The sequence below is a fragment of the Micropterus dolomieu genome, linkage group LG13 (assembly GCF_021292245.1).
Source record: "Micropterus dolomieu isolate WLL.071019.BEF.003 ecotype Adirondacks linkage group LG13, ASM2129224v1, whole genome shotgun sequence".
Taxonomy (NCBI): Eukaryota; Metazoa; Chordata; class Actinopteri; order Centrarchiformes; family Centrarchidae; genus Micropterus; species Micropterus dolomieu.
The window spans coordinates 29,361,889-29,385,577 of NC_060162.1; the positions used below are offsets into that span (position 1 = coordinate 29,361,889).

The window sequence follows — 23,689 nt, forward strand, 5'->3', positions numbered from 1 at the left end:
GAAGGCCAGATTGAAATTTGCAAAGAAGTACAGAGATGAGCTGCAAAAGTTCTGGAACACAATCTTATGGACTGATGAGACCAAGATTAATCTCTAGCAAAGTGATGGAAAGGCCAAAGTGTGGAGAAAGAAAGGAACTGCTTATGATCCGAAGCATACAAGCTCATCTGTGAAGCCTGGTGGAGTAATGTCATGGCTTGGGCGTGCATGGCTGCTTCTGGAACAGGCTCATTAATATTTATTGATGATGGAACTGATGATGGTCGCAGCAGAATGAATTCAGAAGTGGACAGAAACATTTTGTCTGCCGATTTACGGAGAAATGAATTGAAACAAATGGGGAGGAAGTTTATCATGCAGCAGAACAATGAGCCAAAGCACACTGCCAACAAAACAAAGGACTTCATCAGGGGAAAAAGTGGAAGGTTTTAGACTGGCCAAGTCAGTCAGCTGACCTTAACCCAACAGAGCTGCATTTCAGCTCCTTAAGAGGAGACTGAAGGGAGAAACACCCCGAAACCAACAAGAACTGAAAGAAGCTGCGGTAAAAGCCTGGAATAGCATCACAAATGAAGAATGCAACAGTTTGGTGATGTCGATGGGTCGCAGGCTTGAGACAGTTATTGCAAGCAAGGGTTATGCCACCAAATTTTAAATTATTTACTTTAAGATTATTTGTTCCATTACTTTTGCTCGCCTAAGAATGCTGTGGTCTAATACAAACGGTGATATGTCCTGAGTTGTTTAACACATCTAGATGTGAATACCAGGAAATGAATTCTGAACTCTGGTCTCATACTCATCTTTTGATCTTAAACCCAAATGTCTTCAGTGAACAACAAAAACAAAGGGATTTGCCTTACCGTTCCAATACTTTTGGAAGGGACTAAAAACAGCATATTTCTAGAGTTTATGATGAATTGTTTATTTTATTAGTTGATGGCATGTGATTGCAGCTGAAATAACATTTGTTTGTTTCCTGACATAAGCTATTATTTTATACCAATTTAATGTGTGCCCGTTATCCGGTTAGTATTCAATATACTTAAAATACTTACCCTTTCATACCTGTAAATTCAACATGTAATTCTGTGTTTGTTACAATTTTACAAAAAAGAACTGCTCAAGTAAACTTCACCAACATAAACCTGCTTCTCCTGGAGTTTGTTTTTGAGAAGATGTTTAGGCTGACTGGATAGCATTGCTAGAAGCCGAAGGAGCCTGGAGGAGGCATAGGAGAGGCTGGAAGACACACATGGCTCACCAGAAGCCAGGTAACGCGCTCTTTACACCAAGCTTGAGAATTTCCCACAGGTGACTGACAAAGATCCACAAAAGCTCCACAAACTTGAAGAACTGTTGCTGGAGCTTGAGGCAGCAAAGGTGGATGGCTACCTATCTGGAATAAAATACTTAAGACACCTCCACCTGGGGCCGGGGGTTGCCAGCAGACCATGATTGTGACATTAAGAAAAGGTCAGTTTCAAGTTTTAATACAGTCTCTGATTCCAAAGTAGGTCTAAAGTGACCTTAGATAATTAAATTATCTCAACTGGCAGATGATAAATTTATTTAGTCTAATAGAGAGGAATGAATCAAAGCAATTAAATGTGTTGAGGAGTTTTCTACTGTCTCAGGCTTAAGAATGAACTTGAACAAATCTGTTTACTACACTACCGCTTAAGGACTGTGAACTATCAGAAGTTAATGGTATCCAGTGAAGTTACATACCTGGGTGTGATAAGAATGAAACAATCTGCAATAACCTAAACTTCAGCCCTATGATTGAACAAGTAATGAAAAGGTTCCAAAATGCGGTGGATGAGGGATCTTTCACTGAATGGTTCTACTATCTAATGAGGGAATATCCAGATCTATGTATCCTTATCATTGGAATACTGAAATATACAAAGAATTAGATAAGATCTACTATCGGCTAATGTTAGTAAATAAATCTCTCCACATTTGCTTTTTGCTGTTAAATCCTTTCTTGCAGGCTAAAACAACAGTGGTACACAGAATAGTAACATGGGTGGCGTTAGTTGGTGAAGTAATGTGGAAAGCGTTATAATTTTCAACCAGATAACATTAGCAACTGCTAACGTGACTTTCTCTGCGTTTCCCCAGCTTTACTAATGCTTTACTAACTTGGGCTGATGGGATTCAGCACATTAACCTTTTGTTGTTTTATGGTATTAGTGGACTGCATGTCGTGAGCTGCTGTTCGTCGCTGTAGTCATAGAGGCTCGGGAGCACGCGCAGGGCTGAATCCGACTCGGAGACCTCACATTAAAAGCAGAATAGTGGCTGATGCAAGCAACAGAGAAAACAGGCGTGTGCTTAATTTCTGAGTGAGTTTTGAGGCCATTGACAATAAGGCAATGAAAACTTGATTTATTAAAATCAAAAACTTACATATAGTCCCTTTAAGTAGTATTATATTTCTACTAAAATGTCAACTAAAAAATCGATAAATTACCTCTGAAGTTATCAAACTTATATAAACAAGCTCTACTGGCCTGAAAATGTAGAGATTGTATTTTATTCAAGCACATTATTGCTGTTATTATTCAGTCCAATAACACCAAAGTACGAATAAGATAGCGGACCAGAATCTTTTAATTTGGAACCACGCGCGAGGGCGTGAGACGGGATGCTCCACAGTCTTTGGTCGCTGCCACTAGGGGCGCTAAAGATAGTGGTCGCTGGATACTGGTTGGTGTGGTCGCTGCCACTAGGGGCGCTAAAGAGAGTGGTCGCTGGATACTGGTTGGTGTGGTCGCTGCCACTAGGGGCGCTAAAGAGAGTGGTTGCTGCCACACTGACGACTGTAATACACCTTTTTCATAATTCTTTGTTAAATATTATATTATCGATTATGTCTACTATTGTGCACTATATATTGCAGTTTGTGTGGTTATAGCCTATCTACAGTAACAAATGATCTAGATCATAGTAATTTGTTAAATATAGCCTACTAATGACTGATTATAACTATATTCTTATTGTTGCACTGTATAGATGGGTAGTGACTTTCATCCATTGTAATACAGTTGCATAGCATGATGTTTAGATTTAGATAACAGAAGACATCTACATGAGTTGTTTAATGACTCCCACATCATATCACATGTGAAACCATAAGGTGATCATGGACCATATAATCAAAAACATTTTTTTGAATCACAACTTTGCCATTTTAAATAGCATCCTTAATCCTCTCTTCCATAGTGAGACTGCGGGGACTTTGGCCTCAGCCAGGAGACTGTAATCATCTACTTAGCTATCAGAAACAGTCATATTATTGTGTTTACATCTTCTGGTATTATTCCTAGAAAGAAACAAGATGGCTGGCTGGTCATGGTAGTTCTATATTTAAACACTTTAAATTTCAGTTTGTTGTGCCAATATTCTGCTAATTTTGGCTAGTCCCAAAATATGTGTGCGATCACCTACCAGGCCGCATCCTTTCCATCACTCATTTAATGCTTCCAGATTTTGATGTAATGAAATGAGATGAGATTCAATGTGACTTGGCCTTTTCACACTGTCAGCTGTGGCTCAGGAGATAGAGCGGGTTGCCCGTTAATCAGAAGGTTGGCGATTCAATCCCCGGCTCCTCCAGGCTGCATGTCGAAGTATCCTTGGGCAAGATACTGAACCCCGAATTGCCTCTGGTGGCTGTTCCACCAGTGTATGAATGTGTGTGAATGTTAGTTTCTGTTTGAGCACTTAGGCTCAGTGAATGAGTGTGTGTGAATGGTGAATGCAGATGTAGTGTAAAAGCGCTTTGAGCAGTCAACAAGACTAGAAAGGTGCTATACGGAGCATTTACATTCATAAAAAGATCAGATCTGAGTCACATAAGGGCAAAAAAATCAGATTTGGGTCACATTGGCCTGCAGTCTGAACATAGTCTATGTTACTCTTTACAGCCCCCCGAAGCCAATTACCCTTACCACATCCACCACCGAGTGTGTGCCTAAACCTAAAGTTATTGACGGCCGACGTGCTAACAGACAGGGTTAACCTCCTTCATGTTGCTGTGCGTTACCACCACCACTCCACTAGATGGCGCTGTCACAAAAGAACCAGGGTCCTAGAACTACGTTCCTAGGATTGCGGGGGCCCTGAAACTGCAGCCTCCGGTACTGCAGCTTCATGATATTGCTCCTTCCTGGTTCCAAATTAAAAGATTAAGTCTGGTCCGCTGTCTTATTCACACTTTGGTGTTTTTGAACTGAACAGTAACGGCAATCATGCACTTGAATAAAATACTATCTATTAATTTTCAGGCCATTAAAGCTTGTTTACAAAAGTTTGATCACTTCACAGGTAATTTATCGATTTTGTAGTCGACATTTTAGTAGAAATATAATACTACTTAATTAGGGAAGGTGATGGCGCCGGCCAGCTCCGCCCAATTTGGACTTCACAGTTGCTCTTCAGAAACCAATCATGGTCACACATTGTGTGACAAGGAACAGAGAGGGGCCTTCCCACTATTTTTAGCGGCCTTAGTGGCAGCAACCAGTAGTCTGTGTGGCAGCGACCAGTGGTCTGTGTGGCAGCGACCACTATCTTTAGCACCCCTAGTGGTAGCGACCAGTGGTCCGTGTGGCAGCCTATTTTATTTATGTGTTAACATTTAACAGGTATCACTGTCGGCATATAGCTTGTTAGCTTAGCTTGTTACGCTAATTAGCCAGATACGAGCAGCCACAAGCTGCTAAGTTAGTGTAATTAACGTTAAGTAAGTAAGTTAGTGTGTTCTAACCGCAGCTTTTAATGAGTCAAAGACAAGTCAGCAAGAACAGAGAAGCCACAATGTAACGTTATTAGATTAACCTTAGTGTTATACATTAGGGTTAGAATGCTTTGAAGAAAAGGCGTCTGTGTGAAGTTGTAAGTAAAGGCTCAGCTCTCAGTTAGCTGATGTTATGTTAACGGTAACTATTACTAACGGGCGATGTGAGATTTAGCTACGTCCTGTAACGGAATCACTGCTCAGTTAGATACTAGTCAGATACTACTATAAGTGGCTGCATCTGATCCCGATGGACACGAGAGAAGGTCTTGTGTGGTTTACATTGTATAGACTGCTATTTGCTACATGTGCATTCGGTCAGCTCTGAGACCTCCGAGTTTGCAAGGTCACAATAAAAACCACCTAGTGGGATTCATAATAACTCTGTGCAGATCAATCTTTGTTTCAGCACTTACCCACAGGATGGTTTGGATGTGCCCACATTATTCTGTTGTTTAAACTTGACTTAGAGCAGCAAACAAGGCACTCTTATTATACAGTATATGGTTACAGGGTGTATGGCTCCTTATTAATCTTAAAGTATAAGATAGAAAGGAAAAATACTCCTGCATACACAGAAAAACACTGCATAATTACTTTTCAACATTTCATGTGAAACATGTTTGGGAGTATTTTCACTTTTTGCACTAGAATGATGTTCTTTAGCAAGAGTTCAGCTGTAATGTTTCATGTTTAATTTGTGGTATACGATTAGCTTTTCAGTAAGTAGTAAAGACAGGGAGCGCTAATATATATAGAATTTACTGCAAGAGAACCATAAACCATATCTTTTTTTAAATGGATCTATGATACAAATATGGACAGTATTTAACTCAAAGTAAACAGAAGGGGAGAAGGCCTTTCCACATCTGTCCACCCCGTCAGCACAATGAGGACTCCCAGGTCTCTGCAGCTCTCTGGCACCAGGTGGGAGATCTGATCCACAGTGAGACTCTGGGAGGAAAATGTATAATAAATGCTTCAGGTGATATTAAATATTAAGTAAATACAGATGAGTCCTTCAAAAAAGAATATTGTGTTAAGTTAATTTTCTAACGTAATGTAATTCAAAAAGTGAATCTTTGATATATTCTAGATTCATTACACAAAGTGAAGCATTTCAAACCCTTTTTGTTTTCATCTTGATCATTACAGTTTACAGCTCTTGGAAATAAATGTATTAAAATGTTAGAATAAAGACATTTCTGCATTATAAATTATATCCAAATAAGTTAAATTACTCATAACCGCTCATAACCAACGGTATGTAAAAGGGTTAATTGATTTGCTTCAAATTGTAAACTTAAGGTAATTAATAACTGATTCATAGTTAACTGTTAACGTTGGTCTCAACAAAATCTAACGTTAGTGTTGCAAAATAACGTTACCACATTTATATATTAAAAAGCAGTTAAAACCTTGTTAAGTATAATGTCAATGATATGTGAGTTATTTTAATATTCTCCGGTGTCTTACCTTGACTGTGAGCTGGTAATGTCCGTAAACTGGTAACAACACGGCCGCAGGTTCCAACCTCCACCGTACAGCACCGGAAGAGTAGCATGTAGCATTAGCTACTTAGCGGGAGCTAACGTCTCGGGTTACGTATGTAACCCTTGTTCCCTGAGAAGGGGAACGAGACACTGCGTTGGTCCGCCACACCTCACCCCGCCTGGAGTGCCTTGCTTCATAGAAAGGGCTAATGTGTCCTATGTGCCGGCGTGCTTATATACCCCCTCCGGTTACGCTGTCACACACTACCGTTATAGTAACACCAATAGGATTGGAGTAGTTTCATTCATAGTTCAGCCCTGCCACGCCCAGAGGCGTTCCCATAGTGTCGTCACCGACGCAGTGTCTTGTTCCCCTTCGAGGGAACTCGAACTGCGTCGGTGACGACACTATAGGAACGAGATACCCACTAAGGTCGCGCCGAAACCCCGCCTGCCCCCAGCGTGCAGAACCTGACGGCAGGACTAGGAGGAGAGCGCACGGGTGCCAGGTGCAGAAGGTAGGTCCAGACTGTAAAACCGGATAAAAGTGTGAGGGGTGACCCAGCCAGCCGCGTCACACAACTCCTGGAGTGACGCCCCTGCGAGGAGGGCCCTAGAAGCCGCCATGCCTCGAGTAGAGTGCGCCCTTACGGCCATAGGTGAAGGCAAACCGCGCACCTGATAGGCCAGGGAAATAGTCTGAACGATCCAGTTGCTGATGGTGTGTTTAGAAGCCGGGAGCCTTGGGGGACCCGAAACACACTTCTCTGACCGGCAGGGAAATTAATTCTATGGCCCCTTTCTTCAGCAGAGAGCGGACTTCCTGTCCCAACACCTGGCTCTGTTCTGCATGTACTGTAGTCCCGACCATCCCGCAGAATCTGGGGGGGCGAACCCGGAACTGCAGCCTGTAGCCATCTACTACTGTGCGCAGGACCCACGGGGAAATGTTCACGAGGCTTCGCCAAGCTTACGCGAACTTCGCCAAGGGGACCAGCCCCTCGGGGGGCCGGTGGCCGGTGTCCCGCGGGAATCCCTGGTGGCGCCCTGAAGTGGAGAACCACCAGGGAAGGCTCGCTGGTGAACCACGGTTTGTGAGCCCAGTCGTGTTCCGGCTGCCGCCCCTCTGGGCGGACAGATCGTCCCGAGCGCTGAAGCGGTGGGAGAAACAACGCCTGTTGCTGGAGCCACCATGAGAGAGGGGACCTCGATCGGCCTATCTCCGGGGGATGGGGGGCAGGGAGGGGGAGGAGGCGGGGGGTGGTGGTGGTTCCCCCTACTCGAGGTCTCAGGACCTCTTCCCCCGGGCCCGCCGAGACTGAATGACGGTCCTCAGATCAGTCTTCCCGGTGGCTGTGGGCGAGTGCGCCGTCTTGCATCCCAGGTTGGTTGAGGGGGATCCCGCGAAACGACGCTGTGCTTCTGGTTGTGGCGGTAGGTGCTGGATGAAGGCTGCGTCCGCCTTTCCTGAGCCGTCACGGTCCTGGAGTCTGACCGCCTCTCCCTGAGTTTTGCCGTGCTGGAACCTGTTGACGACAGAATCCACTGCTTCGCCAAACAGGCCAGAAGGATAGAGGGGCGCATCCAGGAGAAAAGCCCTCTCCTTCCCCTGGATGCCTGATAGGTTGAGCCACAGATGGCGCTCCGTAGCCACCAAAGCCGCCATGGATCGGCCGATGGAACGGGCCGTTTCCTTGGTCACACGGAGAGCCAAGTCCGTCGCTCTACGGAGCTCCGTCAGGTCCTCCTCAGAGGGACCTCCCCCTACGTCACAGTCCCAGAGGAGATCAGCCTGGTATGCCTGCAAGACAGCCATTGTGTGTAGGCTGGCACCAGCTCGACCCGCTGCCATGTAGGCCTTGCCCACCAAATCGGACATCATCCGACATGGCTTGGTGGGGAGCGCCGTCAGCCGGCAGCCCCCTCGAGAGCCGCCTGAGCATGCGACATCCCCAGGCATGAGACGCACATCCCATGGGTATCACCCTCCGTTATGAAACGCTCACATGGAAAGACACACTGTCGGAATCGCTTCGACATGATCTGCTGCTTCGTCTCGACGTCAGGTACGATAATGGAGCTTCCAAACATAGCCATAGTGCCTGCTGAATAGAAAGAAGCTAATGTGTCCTATGTGCCGGCATGCTTATATACCCCCTCCGGTTACGCCGTCACACACTACCGTTATAGTAACACCAATAGGATTGGAGTAGTTTCATTCATAGTTCAGCCCTGCCACGCCCAGAGGCGTTTCCATAGTGTCGTCACCGATGCAGTTCGAGTTCACTCGGTCACGTCGAGCTAGGCGGCAACACATCACCTCAGCTCCACCCACGACCCGCCTCTTTGCCCATTTCTGGTCATCCAGGAGTGACGCACGGTGACTCGCTTCCAAGATGGCGCCGCCCAGCTACGCCCAATTCGAGCTTCAAAACTGCTCTTCAGAAACAAACGGGTGACGCCACAGACGCTACGTCCATTTTTATATACTGGGGGCCTTTCCGAAACTAGACCCTCGCCACTTCCACTCCGACACGGAGTGAACTCTTTGACCAAAGTCAGCCTCCAGGCCAAATTGAGCTCCCTAACCCGCAGAGGGTTTAAATACAGCGACAACTTTCGGACGAACTACCCTATCTCCCCTGCATAAATAGGATCTGAAGTTACCGCTGCACTCACCGCTATAATACGTTAATCAAATAAATAAATAAACAGTGGTATTAAGATTCAGAATTAATGTTGAGGAAAAGTGTGTTTTTTGCAATAAAGAAACTGAAAGCATTTGTCATTCAAGTTTTTTCAAGAACTTTATACATTTAAAAAAATTTATCTATTCTTTTATGAAAAGATTGATATTCATTGTAAAGAAAAGCCTATATATTTGAACCTCTTTAACTTAGCCTATATGAAAAACGTTACATTCACAAATACAACATTTCAGTATAAATCATATGGCCTATGCTGTTAACCTGTGAACGGTGACGTGACAATGTTTGTGTAGTTTTGAAATAAAAAATCCTACATGTTAACCGGCGAAGTCACACGGAACGCAAATTGAAAGAAAGGTCCCCCATCGTGCAGCAAAGGATGTTACACACCTTCAACAAGCCAGCATCGGTGCTAACTCGGCATTTCAGGGTTGAACAACCCACTACCAGTCCGCCCTCATTGGTTTCAGATGGCACTCAATGTGGCGGACCCTCCACATGAACGCGCAAACAGAGTGGAAGTATGTAGGGAGAGGGAGTAGCAAGCAGTTTCGGAAAGGCCCAGTCTACGGTACGGATTCACATTAAGGTTGTACCCAGGTTCCATTTTTCAAAAGCAAGACAATCTGTTATTTTCCCAGGAGTTGAGGATAAGTGTGAAAGATGTCTGAACCCACATTGTCACTTGAGCCACATGTTTTTCCTGTTGAATGTTTTGATTGAATGGGCCCCTCTTACAAAACAACTGGCCCCTGCCTGGCCCCCTTAATAAAACTGGTATAGAACCGCCACTGGCCCTGTAGGGGAAATCACAGTGCCTTACTGATGTTGTGTTTTACTTAAAACTTGAGAAAGTTAAGTACACAATGAGAGGAAACACGGACAAGTTTTTTCCCCCCCATCTGGCAGCCTTTTCTATCATATATGTTACCAGACTAAGTTCTCTTATATTTTGCTGTATGTATAATTTTATGTAAGCCAGGGTGGGAGGGATCTGGGTGGTTTTGTTGGTTATGTTCCTTTTCTTTTTCTTATTTTCTGTTAAAAATCAAAATTTTAAAGGTTGCCCATTTTCATGTAACTTGATTCAGTTTTCAATAAAAATATGTTGCAACAAAAAAAAAAAAAGTCACCTGAAGAAGGTTGTGAATGAGTTACCACCCCTGGATCCTCAAGCAGACATACTTCAGATTCTTGGCAGAGATGTTTTGAGAGTGCATAAGGTCAGGAAAAAAAAATAAAAAATCAATGGGCCTCACAATGGTCATTTGCTCAGAAGTTGGACCTTGGATGGGTCAATGTGGGAGAGGTTTGTCTTGGGATTGGGGGGGTCTCTCAAGATTACAATCTTAGAGAATGGTCAACCAAGTTTCCTTCATCCCTGCAGCAATCAAGTGGAGGTCAAAGAAAGATTTGGCTATATCTTTGGTCATAGTTCTGTCATCACTAGAGGAACAGAACCTGGGTCAGTCCATCTTCCATCGCCTGAGTACCATTATTCATTTTCCGTCTGTACCACCAATACTTTTAGGGTATGAATTTCTGTGTGGATATTGTGTTGGCTGGACACCCCAACCCTCTCTTGCCCTCGCTCTCTCTCACATGCTCTAGATGAAAAGCGCAATGAGATAACTGTTGTTGTCAATTAGCTCTATATAAATAAAATATAATTGAATATTAGCTCTCTCATCCGACTTTATTTAACACTGCTCTGCCAAAGGAAAAGCATTGATTCATAATAAAATAATTAATATGTATATCAATAAAGATCCATTGGGAAAACGCAAACGTTAACCCCAAACACATTTGCTCTTTTTATGCATTGTAAGTTTGTAAGTAGAAGAGGCCTGTAACTGTAAAATCTTTGTCTAAATAGTAGAATAATTAGCAGTGGATGACATGTCATGGTGTATCTTTTCATTTGCCTTTTGCATCTTCTGCAAAAGGCAGAAGATGCTGGAGTCTAGAGTCTCTTGTTCTGGTCTTGCACTTACAGTTAGTACTTGCGTGGCATTCCACCCCCTCATCACATATTGCACACCTCCCACCTTAAGGTTACCAAGCACTCACCCTGTAGAAAAAGTTGGAGCGACCCACAGTTCCAATCTTGCCGATGTGGTTCATGAAACAAAGGTTTCCCTCAGTGGAGCCGTACACCTCGCACATTTTAATGGCTCCAAAGCGACAGTGGAACTCCCGCCAGACATCCTGCCGCAGTCCGTTCCCGACTCCCATTCGCACCTTGTGAACTTTATCCACCTCTGTCTGATGGAGGGAGAAGGACGTGATGTCATCAGCAGAATACATCTGACAGAGGACAACTGATCATTTCTCAATGATGTGTAACTGCTTGCTTTTCAAGAATGTATTCCATGTACAATGGGGCCAGAAAGTATTTAGTCAGCCACTGATTGTTACTATAATTTTCATCATAGGTACACTTCAAAACTATGAGAGACAAAATGAGAAAAAAATAAATCCAGGAAATCCCATTGTAGAATTCATTTGTAAATTATGGTGTAAAATAAGTATTTTGTCAATAACAAAAGTTCAACTAAGTCTCCAGCAGGTTTGCACACACTGTAGCTGGTATTTTGGCCCATTCCTCCATGCAGATCTCCTCTAGAGCAGTGATGTTTTGGGGCTGTCGCTGGGCAACACGGACTTTCAACTCCCTCCACAAATTTTCTATTGGGTTGAGGTCTGGAGACTGGCTAGGCCACTCCAGGACCTTGAAATGCTTTTTATGGAGCCCGAGCGGTGTGTTTGGGATCATGTCATGTTCCATCTTCAAGGCTCTCACTGATGGAAGGAGGTTTCGGCTTAAAATCTCACGATACTTGGCCCCGTTCATTCTTCCCTTAACACGGATCAGTTTTCCTGTCCCCTTTGCAGAAAAACAGCCCCAAAGCATGATGTTTCCTGCCCCATGCTTCACAGTAGGTATGGTGTTCTTGGGATGCAACTCTGCATTCTTTTTCCTCCAAACACGACGAGTTGAGTTTTTACCAAAAAGTTCTATTTTGGTTTCATCTGACCACATGATATTCTCCCAGTCCTCTTCTGGATCATCCATACGCTCTCTGGCAAACTTCAGACGGGCCTGGACATGTACTGGCTTAAGCAGGGGGACGCGCCTGGCGCTGCAGGATTTGAGTCCCTCTCGGCGTAGTGTGTTACTGATGGTAGTCTTTGTTACTTTGGTCCCAGATCTCTGCAGGTCATTCATCAGGTCCCTCCGTGTAGTTCTGGGATTTTTGCTCACCGTTCTCATGATCATTTTGACCCCACGGGATGAGATCTTGCGCGGAGCCCCAGATCGAGGGAGATTATCAATGGTCTTGTGGGTCTTCTGTTTTCTTACAATTGCTCCCACAGTTGATTTCTTCACACCAACCTGCTTGCCTGTTGTAGATTCACTCTTCCCAGCCTGGTGCAGGTCTACAATTTTCTTCCTGGTGTCCTTCGACAGCTCTTTGGTCTTGGCCATGGTTGAGTTTGGCGTCTGACTGTTTGAGGCTGTGGACAGGTGTCTTTTATACAGATAACGAGTTCAAACAGGTGCCATTAATCCAGGTAACGAGTGGAGGACAGAAGAGCGTCTTAAAGAAGAAGTTACAGGTCTGTGAGAGGCAGAAATCTTGCTTGTTTGTGGGTGACCAAATACTTATTTTCCACCATAATTTACAAATAAATTCTTTAAAAACCCTACAATGTGACTTCCTGGATTTTTTTCCCCCCTCATTTTGTCTCTCATAGTTGAAGTGTACCTACGATGAAAATTACAGACCTCTCATCTTTCTAAGGAGAACTTGCACAATCAGTGGCTGACTAAATACTTTTTGGCCCCACTGTAACAACTGAATGACAAAGTCATGTAAAGAACACATGAAACTGAGCATGAATGTTAATTGGTGACCTTGGAAAAAAGATGAGATGGGATTAAAAGCTCCAACAAAGCAGCCTGAGTTAAATTAAGCATGAATTGTTGTGAGTTGTCTATAACATGCAGGAACATTGGTATGAGCGTGTTTTAAAGTGTCTGGGTGTCTGCTTCCTCCTTTAATTTGGATGATTTGACTATTTAAGACACAGGTGGTTCATATTAGGTTTTCACTGCAATATAAGCCGTACACTCACTACTGTAAAATTTAGGAAAGTGTCACTTCTTCAGTGTTGTCACATGAAAAGATCTAATCAAATATTTACAAAAATGTGAGGGGTGTACTCACTTTTGTGAGATACTATAATAACAGCAGTGAGTCAGAATGGAATGAGATTACATTTTTTAGGGGTTCTTCAACATTTGTTTCTTTTAACAATTGTGACCAAGCTTTTTAGTGAGCAAGACTGAGCTCCTCTCTCCTCTACTTTCTCTCCCTCTGTATGCAACCTCATCCCATTATTGCATGTTACTAACACAACTTCTCCCCTTTCTGGTAGTCTTGTGCTTTCTCGTCCCTCTCCTCTCTCCTATCACTTCCTGCAGGTTTTCTGGCTCTGGAGCTGTGGAGTCTGGATCTGTGGCTGCGGGTCACCTGCTGCCCCCGTGTTCCTGCTCGACACCCTCTGCTGCAACGACTATTGTTGCTAGTCTTATTGTTATTATAATCATTAACATTACAATGGTTACCATTAACACTATTATAAACATCTGTACCATTTTTCATTTAGTCTATAGCAACATTACCTTCGCTGTCTGTACCTCTGTGTGTATATTGTGTAGTCTCTCTCTCTCTCTCTCTCTCTCTCTCCTCCCCCCCACCCCCACCCCCCCGCTGTTTTTCCTTGCCTCTGTTGCCTAGTGCTTGCTCTTGGTGGGAACTGTTGGTCTAGACCTGCTCTTTTATGAAAAGCGCTGTGAGATAACTGTTGTTGTGATTTGGCGCTATATAAATAAAACTGAATTGAAAGACATTTTACAGTGTGAAAATAAAGTGTTCTCTGGTGGTAATGAAACACTTCAATATGAATATACAGTTGTAAAGAACATGCATATCATGACCGTTTGAGTTTTCAATTATTATTTAAAAGCAGTAAGTAAAGCAGAGGGGCTTTCTGTCTGTTTTACCCTGTGACAACGCCGTAGTTGAGGGAGGGATGGTCTTTGGAAACGGGAGGAACAAGAGCCTCTGGCTGCCACTCCTCGATCAAGTCCTCCTTTTCCTGTATCATGACAACCACACAGCTGTTTGGTGACACATACAAAAACACTAGTGATGTTTGTTAGTCATTGTGCTGAGTTTACCTTCTCTGTCAGTTTATATGTCTCATGAAGTTTGTAGGTTTTAGAGAACAGAAGTCTGATGATCCACAGTATGAGGATCCCCTCCAGAATCAGATGATACGCGGGTGCCTGAAAAAGACAGGGATAAAAAGGTTATTTTGGTTTCAGATTGGTGAATGGGACTCTGTGTTCCAAACTGTCGATTCTGTAACTATGCCAAGAGCAAAAAAGCCACAAAAATATTTGGAACAAATGTCTAGGTCCGTAACAAAGTTTAAATCAACATTCGCACATGACATTACAATTTAGCAACATCAAAATGAGACAGTTAATAGTGTTGTTGCGAGTTTTGTTGTGTCGTATAAGTAGAGGATGTTTACTGTTGCTTTACTTACTGGAGTTCAGGGGGGTTGGAAAAAGTGTGTATCGTTCCAAACAACGCAGCGGACACTACTCCGATCAGTTCGTGGACTGTTTTTTCTATCAGCGCAATGCATGATGGTATGTAGGGCATCGGTTGTACACTACTTTTCAAAATGCATTCTGGGATACATTGAGCGGACTATATAGGGTATAATAATTATCACTATACATTCGAACAGCACTACAAAATGATGTACTGAGCTCCTCTCTCCTCTATTTTCTCTCCCTCTGTATGCAACCTCATCCCATTATTGCATGTTACTAACACAACTTCTCCCCTTTCCGGTAATCTTGTGCTTTCTCGTCCCTCTCCTCTCTCCTCCTATCACTTCTATCACTAATTATTTATAATAACCAAAGTTGTCTTTTAGGACCACTTCATCTTTTTGCAGATAAAGTTAATTGTATCAGGAGAAACCATTCCACTTCAATTTCAAGTTAAACCAGACTAAAACTACAGTGTTTTTTTTCTTTGCATTCTAGTCACACATGATGTGATAGATTAGAGTTGAAAAGTCAGAGACTTCACTTGGACTAGACAACATAGGACCAGATTTGCTGTCACAGTCACAGAATTTTAAGTCAGAGGTAACTTTACTGGTGGCACATCTGGCAAAATAAAAAGAATGCATGGTGCATTCACATTCAGCAATAACTCCTTCAGGTTTTATTATAAAATATTCCCCTACAGAATGTGGAGATTTTATTTTATTTGATGTTTGGGGTATTCAATTCAATTTTCAATTCAATTTTATTTATATAGCGCCAAATCACAACAACAGTTATCTCACAGCGCTTTTCATAAAAGAGCAGGTCTAGACTATACTCTATGATGTTATTTACAGAAGCCCAACAGTTGTGATTCTTTTTTTTTTTTTTTTTTTAAATGTTCTACATGATTCAGTTTTCTAGTTTATAAGTTCTTGCTTTCTAATATATCTTGATGTCCGACTTTAAATGCATGCATATAAATAGGCATTTTAGTGAATTTTCCGTTATAAAGTATGAAAGTAATAGACATGTTCATGGATTATGATAAGAGCAGCGTAACTCTGAATCAGGAGGTAGTGATAGTGAGTATTTGATGTCTGAGCAGCAGAAAGTGACGGTGAACGCGAGCGGAGGAAAATATTCTGGCAGTAAATATACGGTGTCTGTTACAGTGTATTAGTTTCTCAAGACCAAGAAAAGTCTGTTGTTTCCCACCTGCTGGAAAAGTGAAGCCAGTTAGCGCTAAGTTAGTGAACATCTATCCTTCAGACTGAGCTGAGCAGGAAAGCTTCTACAGCAGCTACAGAGCTGCTATGTCACTTAACATTAGCTCAATTTATAGAAAGTAACTGGAAGCTGTATTTTATTACTGCCTACTTGTCCAATGTTGAAAACATCAGGTACAAACTTAAGACTAAACTGACGTAGCCTGCAGCTCTGTCCTGTACAGAAAAAGTGGTTTTGGAAAAGAAAGGAAGGAGGTGACTGGAGGAGCTGAGGTTAGTAAAGCTAATTAGTGATGCTAACTAGTCCTTTTAAGCTGATGAGGAGACGTTTCTTTTTGGATTTTAATGTGCAAATAAAATGCACCTCAGAAGGGAGGAGGTTTCTCATGTTGCCTATTTTTTATATTAATGTCTACAGATAAATGTCAGAAGCTGTAAAATGAAGACACAAAAGGCAAACATGAACAGTCGTATCTATAATGATTCTGAGGTCATATTAACAGGGTTTTCCCGCCGTTAAGGCTTAGGGGTGATGCCCAAAACATGCTGTGCCATTACCTTTGTCACAATAAAGCAGAATTAGTTATGTCATGAACCTGGCTTGTATGTTAATGTTGACCATCAAAGTATTAAACTAGACCACAGAATTCTGGAGTCAGCCCATAGAACATTTCAGGAACACTAACACTAACTGTAGCAATTAGACAAAAGATTTTATAAAAATTCAGTGGACTTACACTACAGTTTTGTAAAAGGATCTGGATTAAGTGTCTGCTAAATACCTTTAATAAAATCAGCCTATGGTCTTTTGGAAAACTATGAACTTTTTTTCTATCAAGCAGGACAACTACCTAAATTACCAACTGTACAGATTTTTAAGGAACATCCCTAACGTTAAATGTATGCGCGTACGTTACCAGTCTGTAGTAACGTACCGTAATTTTGAACACTGACAGCATCGTACAATTTGTAACTTTAGACATAAATGATCACATTTCACATTCAGCTTTACTATTAATCTTGGCTCGTGGTCTCTGATGCTATTTTCTTCTTTTCTGCCTAGCTACAGACGGAGCTAAGGATTTTCAATGACCATTCACCTTCCTAACAAACACAGGCGATTGGCTGCGGGAGTCTGTTACCGGCGCTGTGTGAAACACCCAGGCCAAGGACACTTCCTGACTCTGAAGTTTGCAATCAACAGTGTAGCACAAAATTAAAACATCGCCGTGTAGCTAAACGTATGCAGAATCTACTTGGAAACGTCAGAAAATCCCTCTACTCGACACAGTTTTACAGAGGAGAAACTTACCTCATAAAATGCCTGCACCATTTCCACCAATACCCATTGCTGTCCGGACGCCATGTTTATTTTCCTATTCTTCACTGTTGTTTTACGGGGGTTGGCATCCAACTAAAATAGTGCATTACCGCCACCTACTGTACTGGAGTGTGGGCCGGAGTTAAAAAACAAAACAATAACAAAAACAAAACTAAATCATATCCTTTCTGCCAATTCCATGACCAAGAAGCTTAATAAAAATGTACTAATGACATTTTTAAAAGTTCCCAGTAAGTTCAAGCGAATTTCCTCGATCCCCTAACCTTCTTATGGCCTCTAATTTCATCCTGTCCCTTTCATATTTCTGACACTCAAAAACCCATAATTACATTTATTTCAATTTGAAATTCAGGGGAGAAAAAGTATAAACACCCCTAAAAGGAAAATACTCAATTGTAAGTACCTCAACATTTGACTTAAGTAAAATAGGGAGAGGTGATTTGAGCCTGTGGGGAAGTTGAGCCAACCCTCGTTTTCTGGTGGCCATAGACAAAATTGATCATGTGACCACATATTTGTGAAGAGTCATCCATTTTACTCACTTTGTGATGGAGAGAGGCCCATGGAATAAGCACATTTAGAATAAAAAAAGTGATTTTTCTATGTTCAAGGAGTCCTGATTCTTGTATCTTACAATTATAAGACAGGTTTGAGAAAACCTTTTGCATGTCGCACAACTACCACAACCACCACCAAAACCTTAAGGGGAAAACACTGAAATTTTTAGCTATTTTAATGTGCAGTGCATGCTCATGGACACAAGAGCAATGCTGCTGAGACATGTTGTGTTGGGGTTTTATATTAAGACATACTACGCACTATGCATAAAAATGTTTTCGCTTTACCTCCGCTGCTACAACTCAAACCTAGGGGAAACACTGAGCATCATCCTATATAAGCTTGTCAGTCATATTTTAGACATTATAGCTATACTCATTCTCATTATCTCAATATTTAGACCAAACAATTCGATTCTGTTATACAGGTCTATATCAAAAGCTCCAGGGGTCTCATTTATAAAAGTGTATGTAGGAAAGACTACTAAAGGTTGCATACATACAAAACACAGGAAGCGCGTGCACACAAAATAGTCAGATTTATAAAACAGCATGCGGGTCCTACGCCGATTTCCCTTTATAAATCACAATCAACTTGAAATGTGGCGCAGGTGAGTGAGCTCCTTGTCCCACAATTTAAACGCCCATAGTTGCCTATAAATGGTAAGTGAAACTCCCCTTATTAAAATTAATACTTACTGAAAGCATGAAGAGAAGGATGGCAAATTCTGAAAGAAAAAAAAGGATAAAAATAAATAAATAAATTAAAGCTGTAAGCAGTGTTGGGCGGGCCTTTGCACGTGTAGCTTGTCGAGATATCAAGCACGTAAAGTTTGGTGCAGACAACTTCCTCTTTCAGGGCGAATCATCAATTTTGGACGCCACGCCACGGGCATGCTGTTTCACGAAAATTCACTGTTTCTACAACTTTTATTCGTCAGTGGGATTAGACTAGACAGCGAAAATCTTAATTTGCTTGGACTAATTCTCTAGCAGGAGTTCATTAAAGTATGGAGTGTGTAAATCATCCAAAAATGACCATAAAATTCAAAATGGCCGACTTCCTGATGGGTTTAGGGCATTGCTCCAAGAGGCTTTTTGGTATGTCTGGACATGATACTTGTGCCACAAAAATTTCGTATATGTAGGTAAACCGTGCTGCGGGTGCTGCTTCATTAAAGATCACTTCCTGTTGCCAGCAGGTGGCCCTTTGACTTTGGGTGAATGTTGAAGGGCAGGACTCTTATCAAATGTGTACAATTTGGTACAGATTTGATCGTGTACAGTCAAGTTACAACAACTTCCTGTGTCATGGCGAAGAGTTTAACTTTCCCACCAAGCCACCTCCACGCCATTAACTGCAAACTCTCAAGTTTTACAACATGGCTTCATCAATTCTTCATTGAAGTTGATATGTCCAACCTGATAGGAGTAGTACATTACAGCACAAAACGTGTAATTTCCTGCTGCCAGCAGGTGGCGCTGTAACTTTAAGTGAATATTGGTATGAGGATGTGTTCAGGGTGGGACACTTATAGCACATTACAAATTTGGTGCAGATTTGAGCATGTAGACTGAAGTTACAACAACTTCCTGTTTCATGACGAATCATCGATTTTGGATGCTACGCCATGTACATGCCGTTCCACGAAAACTCACCGTTTTACAACTTTACTGCACAGAAAATATCTGAAGTTGGTTGGACTAAATCCCTAGGAGGAGTTCGTTAAAGTATGGAGTGTGTAAATCATCCAAAAATAACCATAAAATTCAACTTCCTGTTGGGTCTAGGGCATCGCTCCAAGAGGCTTTTTGGTACGTCTGGACATGATACATGTGCCACAGAAATTTCATACTATGGGTGAATGTCGGCATACATGTGTTCAGGGCGAGACTCCTATTAAACGTGTAAAATTGCGTACAGATCTGAGCATTTACAGTCGAGTTACAACAACCGCCATGCCACCGCCACACTTTTAATTGCAAACTGAAGTTTTACAACATTTTACAACACTCATGTCATGGTGCTCCTGATTCCTGCTTACAGACAGAAATTAAACCTGTGGTGAGGACATCAAAGAAGCTGTAGAGGATCTTCAGGTGTGTTTGGACTGCACTGTCTGGGATGTTTTCAGGACAGCTACCAACAATCTGGTGGAGTATACAGAGGCTGTGACGTCCTACATCAGCTTCTGTGAGGACAGCTGCATTCCAACACGCACCAGGGTGAGTTATAACAATGACAAAACCTGGTTTACAGCTAAGCTCAGACAGCTGAGGTTGGAAAAGGAAGAGGCATTTAGGAGTGGCGGGCCAGGTTTAAGGAGTCAAAGTACAGGTTTAGCAAGGCGGTGCGAGATGCTGAACAGCTGTACGCAGACACCAACACCAGTTCTCAAGGAATGACTCTACTTCTGTCTGGAGAGGATTCAGACAGATCACCAGCTACAAACCTAAATCCCCCCACTCCATGAACGACTCATGACTTGCCAACGAGTTGAACCAGTTTTACTGTCGCTTTGAAAGACAAAGGGGCAGACATGACACCATCCCCCATCACACCACTGACCAACCACAGTCCACCATCTCATCCCCCACCTCCTCCCCCTCTCTTACCATCCTCCTCCCCCACTCTTACCATCCTGGAGAGGGATGACAACAGACTATTCAGGAGGCAGAAACCACTCAACGCAGCTGGGCCGGACTCTGTCTCCCCATCCACCCTGAAGCACTGTGCTGATCAACTGTCTCCCGTGTTCACACATTTTTAACACATCACTGGAGTCATGCCATGTGCCAGCCTGCTTCAAAGCTTCCACCATCATCCCTGTCCCAAAAAACGAAGTACCACAGGGCTGAGTCTACCTACAGGTGGGAGATTGACCTTCTGCTGACCTGGTGCAGCCAGAACTGTCTGGAGCTCAACGCTCTGAAGACCGTGGAGATGGTCGTGTGGATTTTAGAAAGAGCACAGCCCCACCCAAGGGCAGGCTGCAGCGTATCATTCACTCTGCAGAGAAGGCTGCAATCTTCCTTCTCTTCAGGACCTGTATGCCTCCACGAGTCTGAGGCGAGCAGGAAAGATTGCAGCTGACTCCTCCCATCCCGGTCACAAACTGTTTCAGACTCTCCCCTCTGGCAAGAGGCTGAGTTCCGTCAGGGCCAAAACCTCTCGCCACAACAGCTTCTGTAGCTAACAAGGCCCGGGCCCCCCACTGACATTCCCCCCTTTCAAATAATACAAATGTCTCTGTACATGTAAATATCACTTCATTTCATATCATGCACGAACCTGGCACATTACACATTGTTAATCGTTGTTGTTTAATTTTTATTTTTTTTATATATATTGTCAATTTATATATTTATGCACACAGCATCCTCTTCGGTTGCAATACGTCTGCACAACACAAACCAGAGTAATGCACATGTAAATATCTGCCACGTTCTTTCTCTGTAAATAGTTATATTTTTCTCTCTTCTTTATTCATCTTCTTATTGTTATATAACTTGCATTTGTTTATTCCATATTTATATATTTCTACATCTATTCATGTCATCTGTATATTTGTATACCTGTAGCACCTTATCAAAGCCTTAGCAAATTCCTTGTATGTGTAAAACACTACTTGGCAATAAAGCTCCCTCTGATTCTGATTCTGATTACTAAATTGTCAAGGTTTGATGACCAACCAATAGCATTCGTTGACCTTGATGAATTGCTGTGACATCTGACCAGGCCTGGAGTACTGTAACATAATAATTAATGTTATCACAAAATTTATATTCTGGACCAAAGTTGTCTGAAAATCTACAATTCTAATTTAATGTTGAGTCCGGAATTTCATTTTAGTAGGCCAACTAAGGTTTAATTTCTTCTTCCTTTTATCTCAACATACGTCTACGACCATGCACTGAAACTGAGACAACACAGCAGCATGTCTTTGTACATGGACTGCCATGTCTTCTACTGGTCTCAGTAATCCACAAAGGCGGCTTGATTAGTTTTTTACAACTGCTAACATCCTTTTGTCCAATCTGTAGTCACATTTTCAAAACTCTAAACACAGTTAGCCCCATTGTTCATACCATACAATTAACACAATTCATGTTGTTTACATAAAATAAGCAGTCAATTAACCCATTTCTAAAAGTTTTTCTTTACATTCAATACTAAAACTTTGGATGTTTTTTGTGTGATTTACAAATGCTAGCAAATAACGTGTCAGAAATGAAGAAATCATTTTCAAAACCTTAAAAAATGTATAATGCATCTACGTCTGCTGCAATAGCGGCTCAAAATCTATATTGAAACAGCTGACAAGCATTTGTGAATAAACATATCATTGACACATAACACAGAAAAAGCTCATTTATTGTAATTTGGGTAAAACAGATAAACCACAGCTAATTCCAGTCTTGACCAGAGACATATACAGGTGCTGAAGTTCTTTCAATTACATACACAATGCAGTAAAAAGGGACATTCTCGAGTTGAATTATACCAATGTGGATACATAACAGTAGCTGAACAAAGGTAAGTGTTTTTATCCAGGTGCATAGCAAGAGATGACAAGTGATGTGGATGAAAACATGTGGCCAAATGCTGAAGATCATATGAATTAGAACAGGACTGTGCATTTTTGTTTCTTTCTCTTCTGTGCACTTTTTTTTGTTTCAATGTAATTTTGTATTTACATTTACATTCACTCATTTGGCAGACGCTTTTATCTAATGTGACTTACATTTGAGGAACAACAAACAAGCATCAATAAAGCGTCAATACAGTAAGAGATCTACAAGAGACAATAAATACTAGTAAGAGCTATTAGCACGTACAGCATCAATGGGGTAAATACCTAGGGAAAGAAGTAAGAGTTAAAAAATAGTGCAATCAATACAAGATAATTGTAAGGAGATTGTGGTGTATAACATATGTGCATTTGACGCATAACAGTTTAACATAGCACTGTAGCAGCTGGATAGAGGATGAAGAGCACAGGAAGTGCATGTTAGAGGTTAGAGGTGTTTTAATTTTATTTATATGGTCACAACAGTAATCTCACAGCGCTTTTCATAAAAGAGCAGGTCTAGACCGTACTCTGTGATATTATTTACAGAAAACCAACAATTCCCTTCAAGAACAGCACTAGGCGACAGAGGCAAGGAAAAACTTCCTTCATTACATTTATCTGACGCTTTTATCCAAAGCGACTTACAATTGCCATATATGCCAGAGGTCGGACCAACCAGGGGTTAAGTGTCTTGCTCAGGGACACAATGGTGGATGGTTGCAGCAGGGAGCTGAACCCAGGTCTCTCACACTAAAGGCATCTGTCTTATCCACTGCACCGTCACCACCCCTTTAATTCAATTCAATTCAATTCAATTTTATTTATATAGCGCCAAATCACAACAACAGTTATCTCACAGCGTTTTTCCTCAAAGAGCAGGTCTAGACCGTACTCTGTGATGATATTTACAGAAGCCCAACAGTTCCCACCAAGAGCAAGCACTAGGCGACAGAGGCAAGGAAAAACTTCCTTTTAAGAGGCAGAAACCTCGAGCAGAACCATGGCTCAGGGTGGGCGGCCATCTGCCTCGACCGGTTGGGGTGAAGGAGAGAGAGAGAGAGAGAGAGGGCAAGAGAGGAACAGAGAGAAAAAGAGAGGGATGGAAGGAGAGAGAGAGGGGAGGGAGGCAGCCTACACAATATACACACAGAGGTACAGACAGTAAAGGTGATGCTGCTATAGACTGAATGACTAAATGAAAAATGGTATAGATATTTATAGTAGTGTTAATGATAATAATCAAAATGTTAATGATTATAATAACAATAATAACAATAGGACTAGTAACAATAGTTGTTGTAGCAGAGGGTGTCGAGCAGGAACACGGGGGCAGCAGGTGAC

General features: G+C 42.2%; 2 protein-coding genes and 1 long non-coding RNA gene across 5 annotated transcripts in view; 1 reads left to right on the plus strand and 2 right to left on the minus strand.

Moving 5' to 3' along the window:
* slc27a6 (solute carrier family 27 member 6) overlaps positions 1 to 23,689 on the minus strand; it is a 74,415-nt gene that overhangs the window by 18,047 nt on the left and 32,679 nt on the right. For all 3 annotated transcript variants that reach the window (XR_006827920.1, XM_046067691.1, XM_046067688.1), the window contains one exon: positions 11,079 to 11,273. Coding sequence is in view for 2 of the 3 variants with exons in the window: in XM_046067691.1 (XP_045923647.1) it covers positions 11,079 to 11,273 (195 nt within the window). In the remaining variant the exon portion in view is untranslated. The remainder of the gene's footprint in view (positions 1 to 11,078; positions 11,274 to 23,689) is intronic.
* LOC123982268 (serine palmitoyltransferase 1-like) lies at positions 14,016 to 17,318 on the minus strand. The gene is made up of 3 exons (XM_046067711.1): positions 17,188 to 17,318; positions 14,257 to 14,364; positions 14,016 to 14,174 (listed from the first exon to the last, which is right to left on the minus strand). Exons 1-3 carry the CDS (start codon positions 17,239 to 17,241, stop codon positions 14,076 to 14,078), a joined length of 261 nt encoding a protein of 86 aa, XP_045923667.1. The 5' UTR covers positions 17,242 to 17,318; the 3' UTR covers positions 14,016 to 14,075.
* Positions 14,578 to 17,824, plus strand: LOC123982270. The gene is made up of 2 exons (XR_006827922.1): positions 14,578 to 14,736; positions 16,939 to 17,824. It is a non-coding gene; the product is annotated as an uncharacterized LOC123982270 (long non-coding RNA).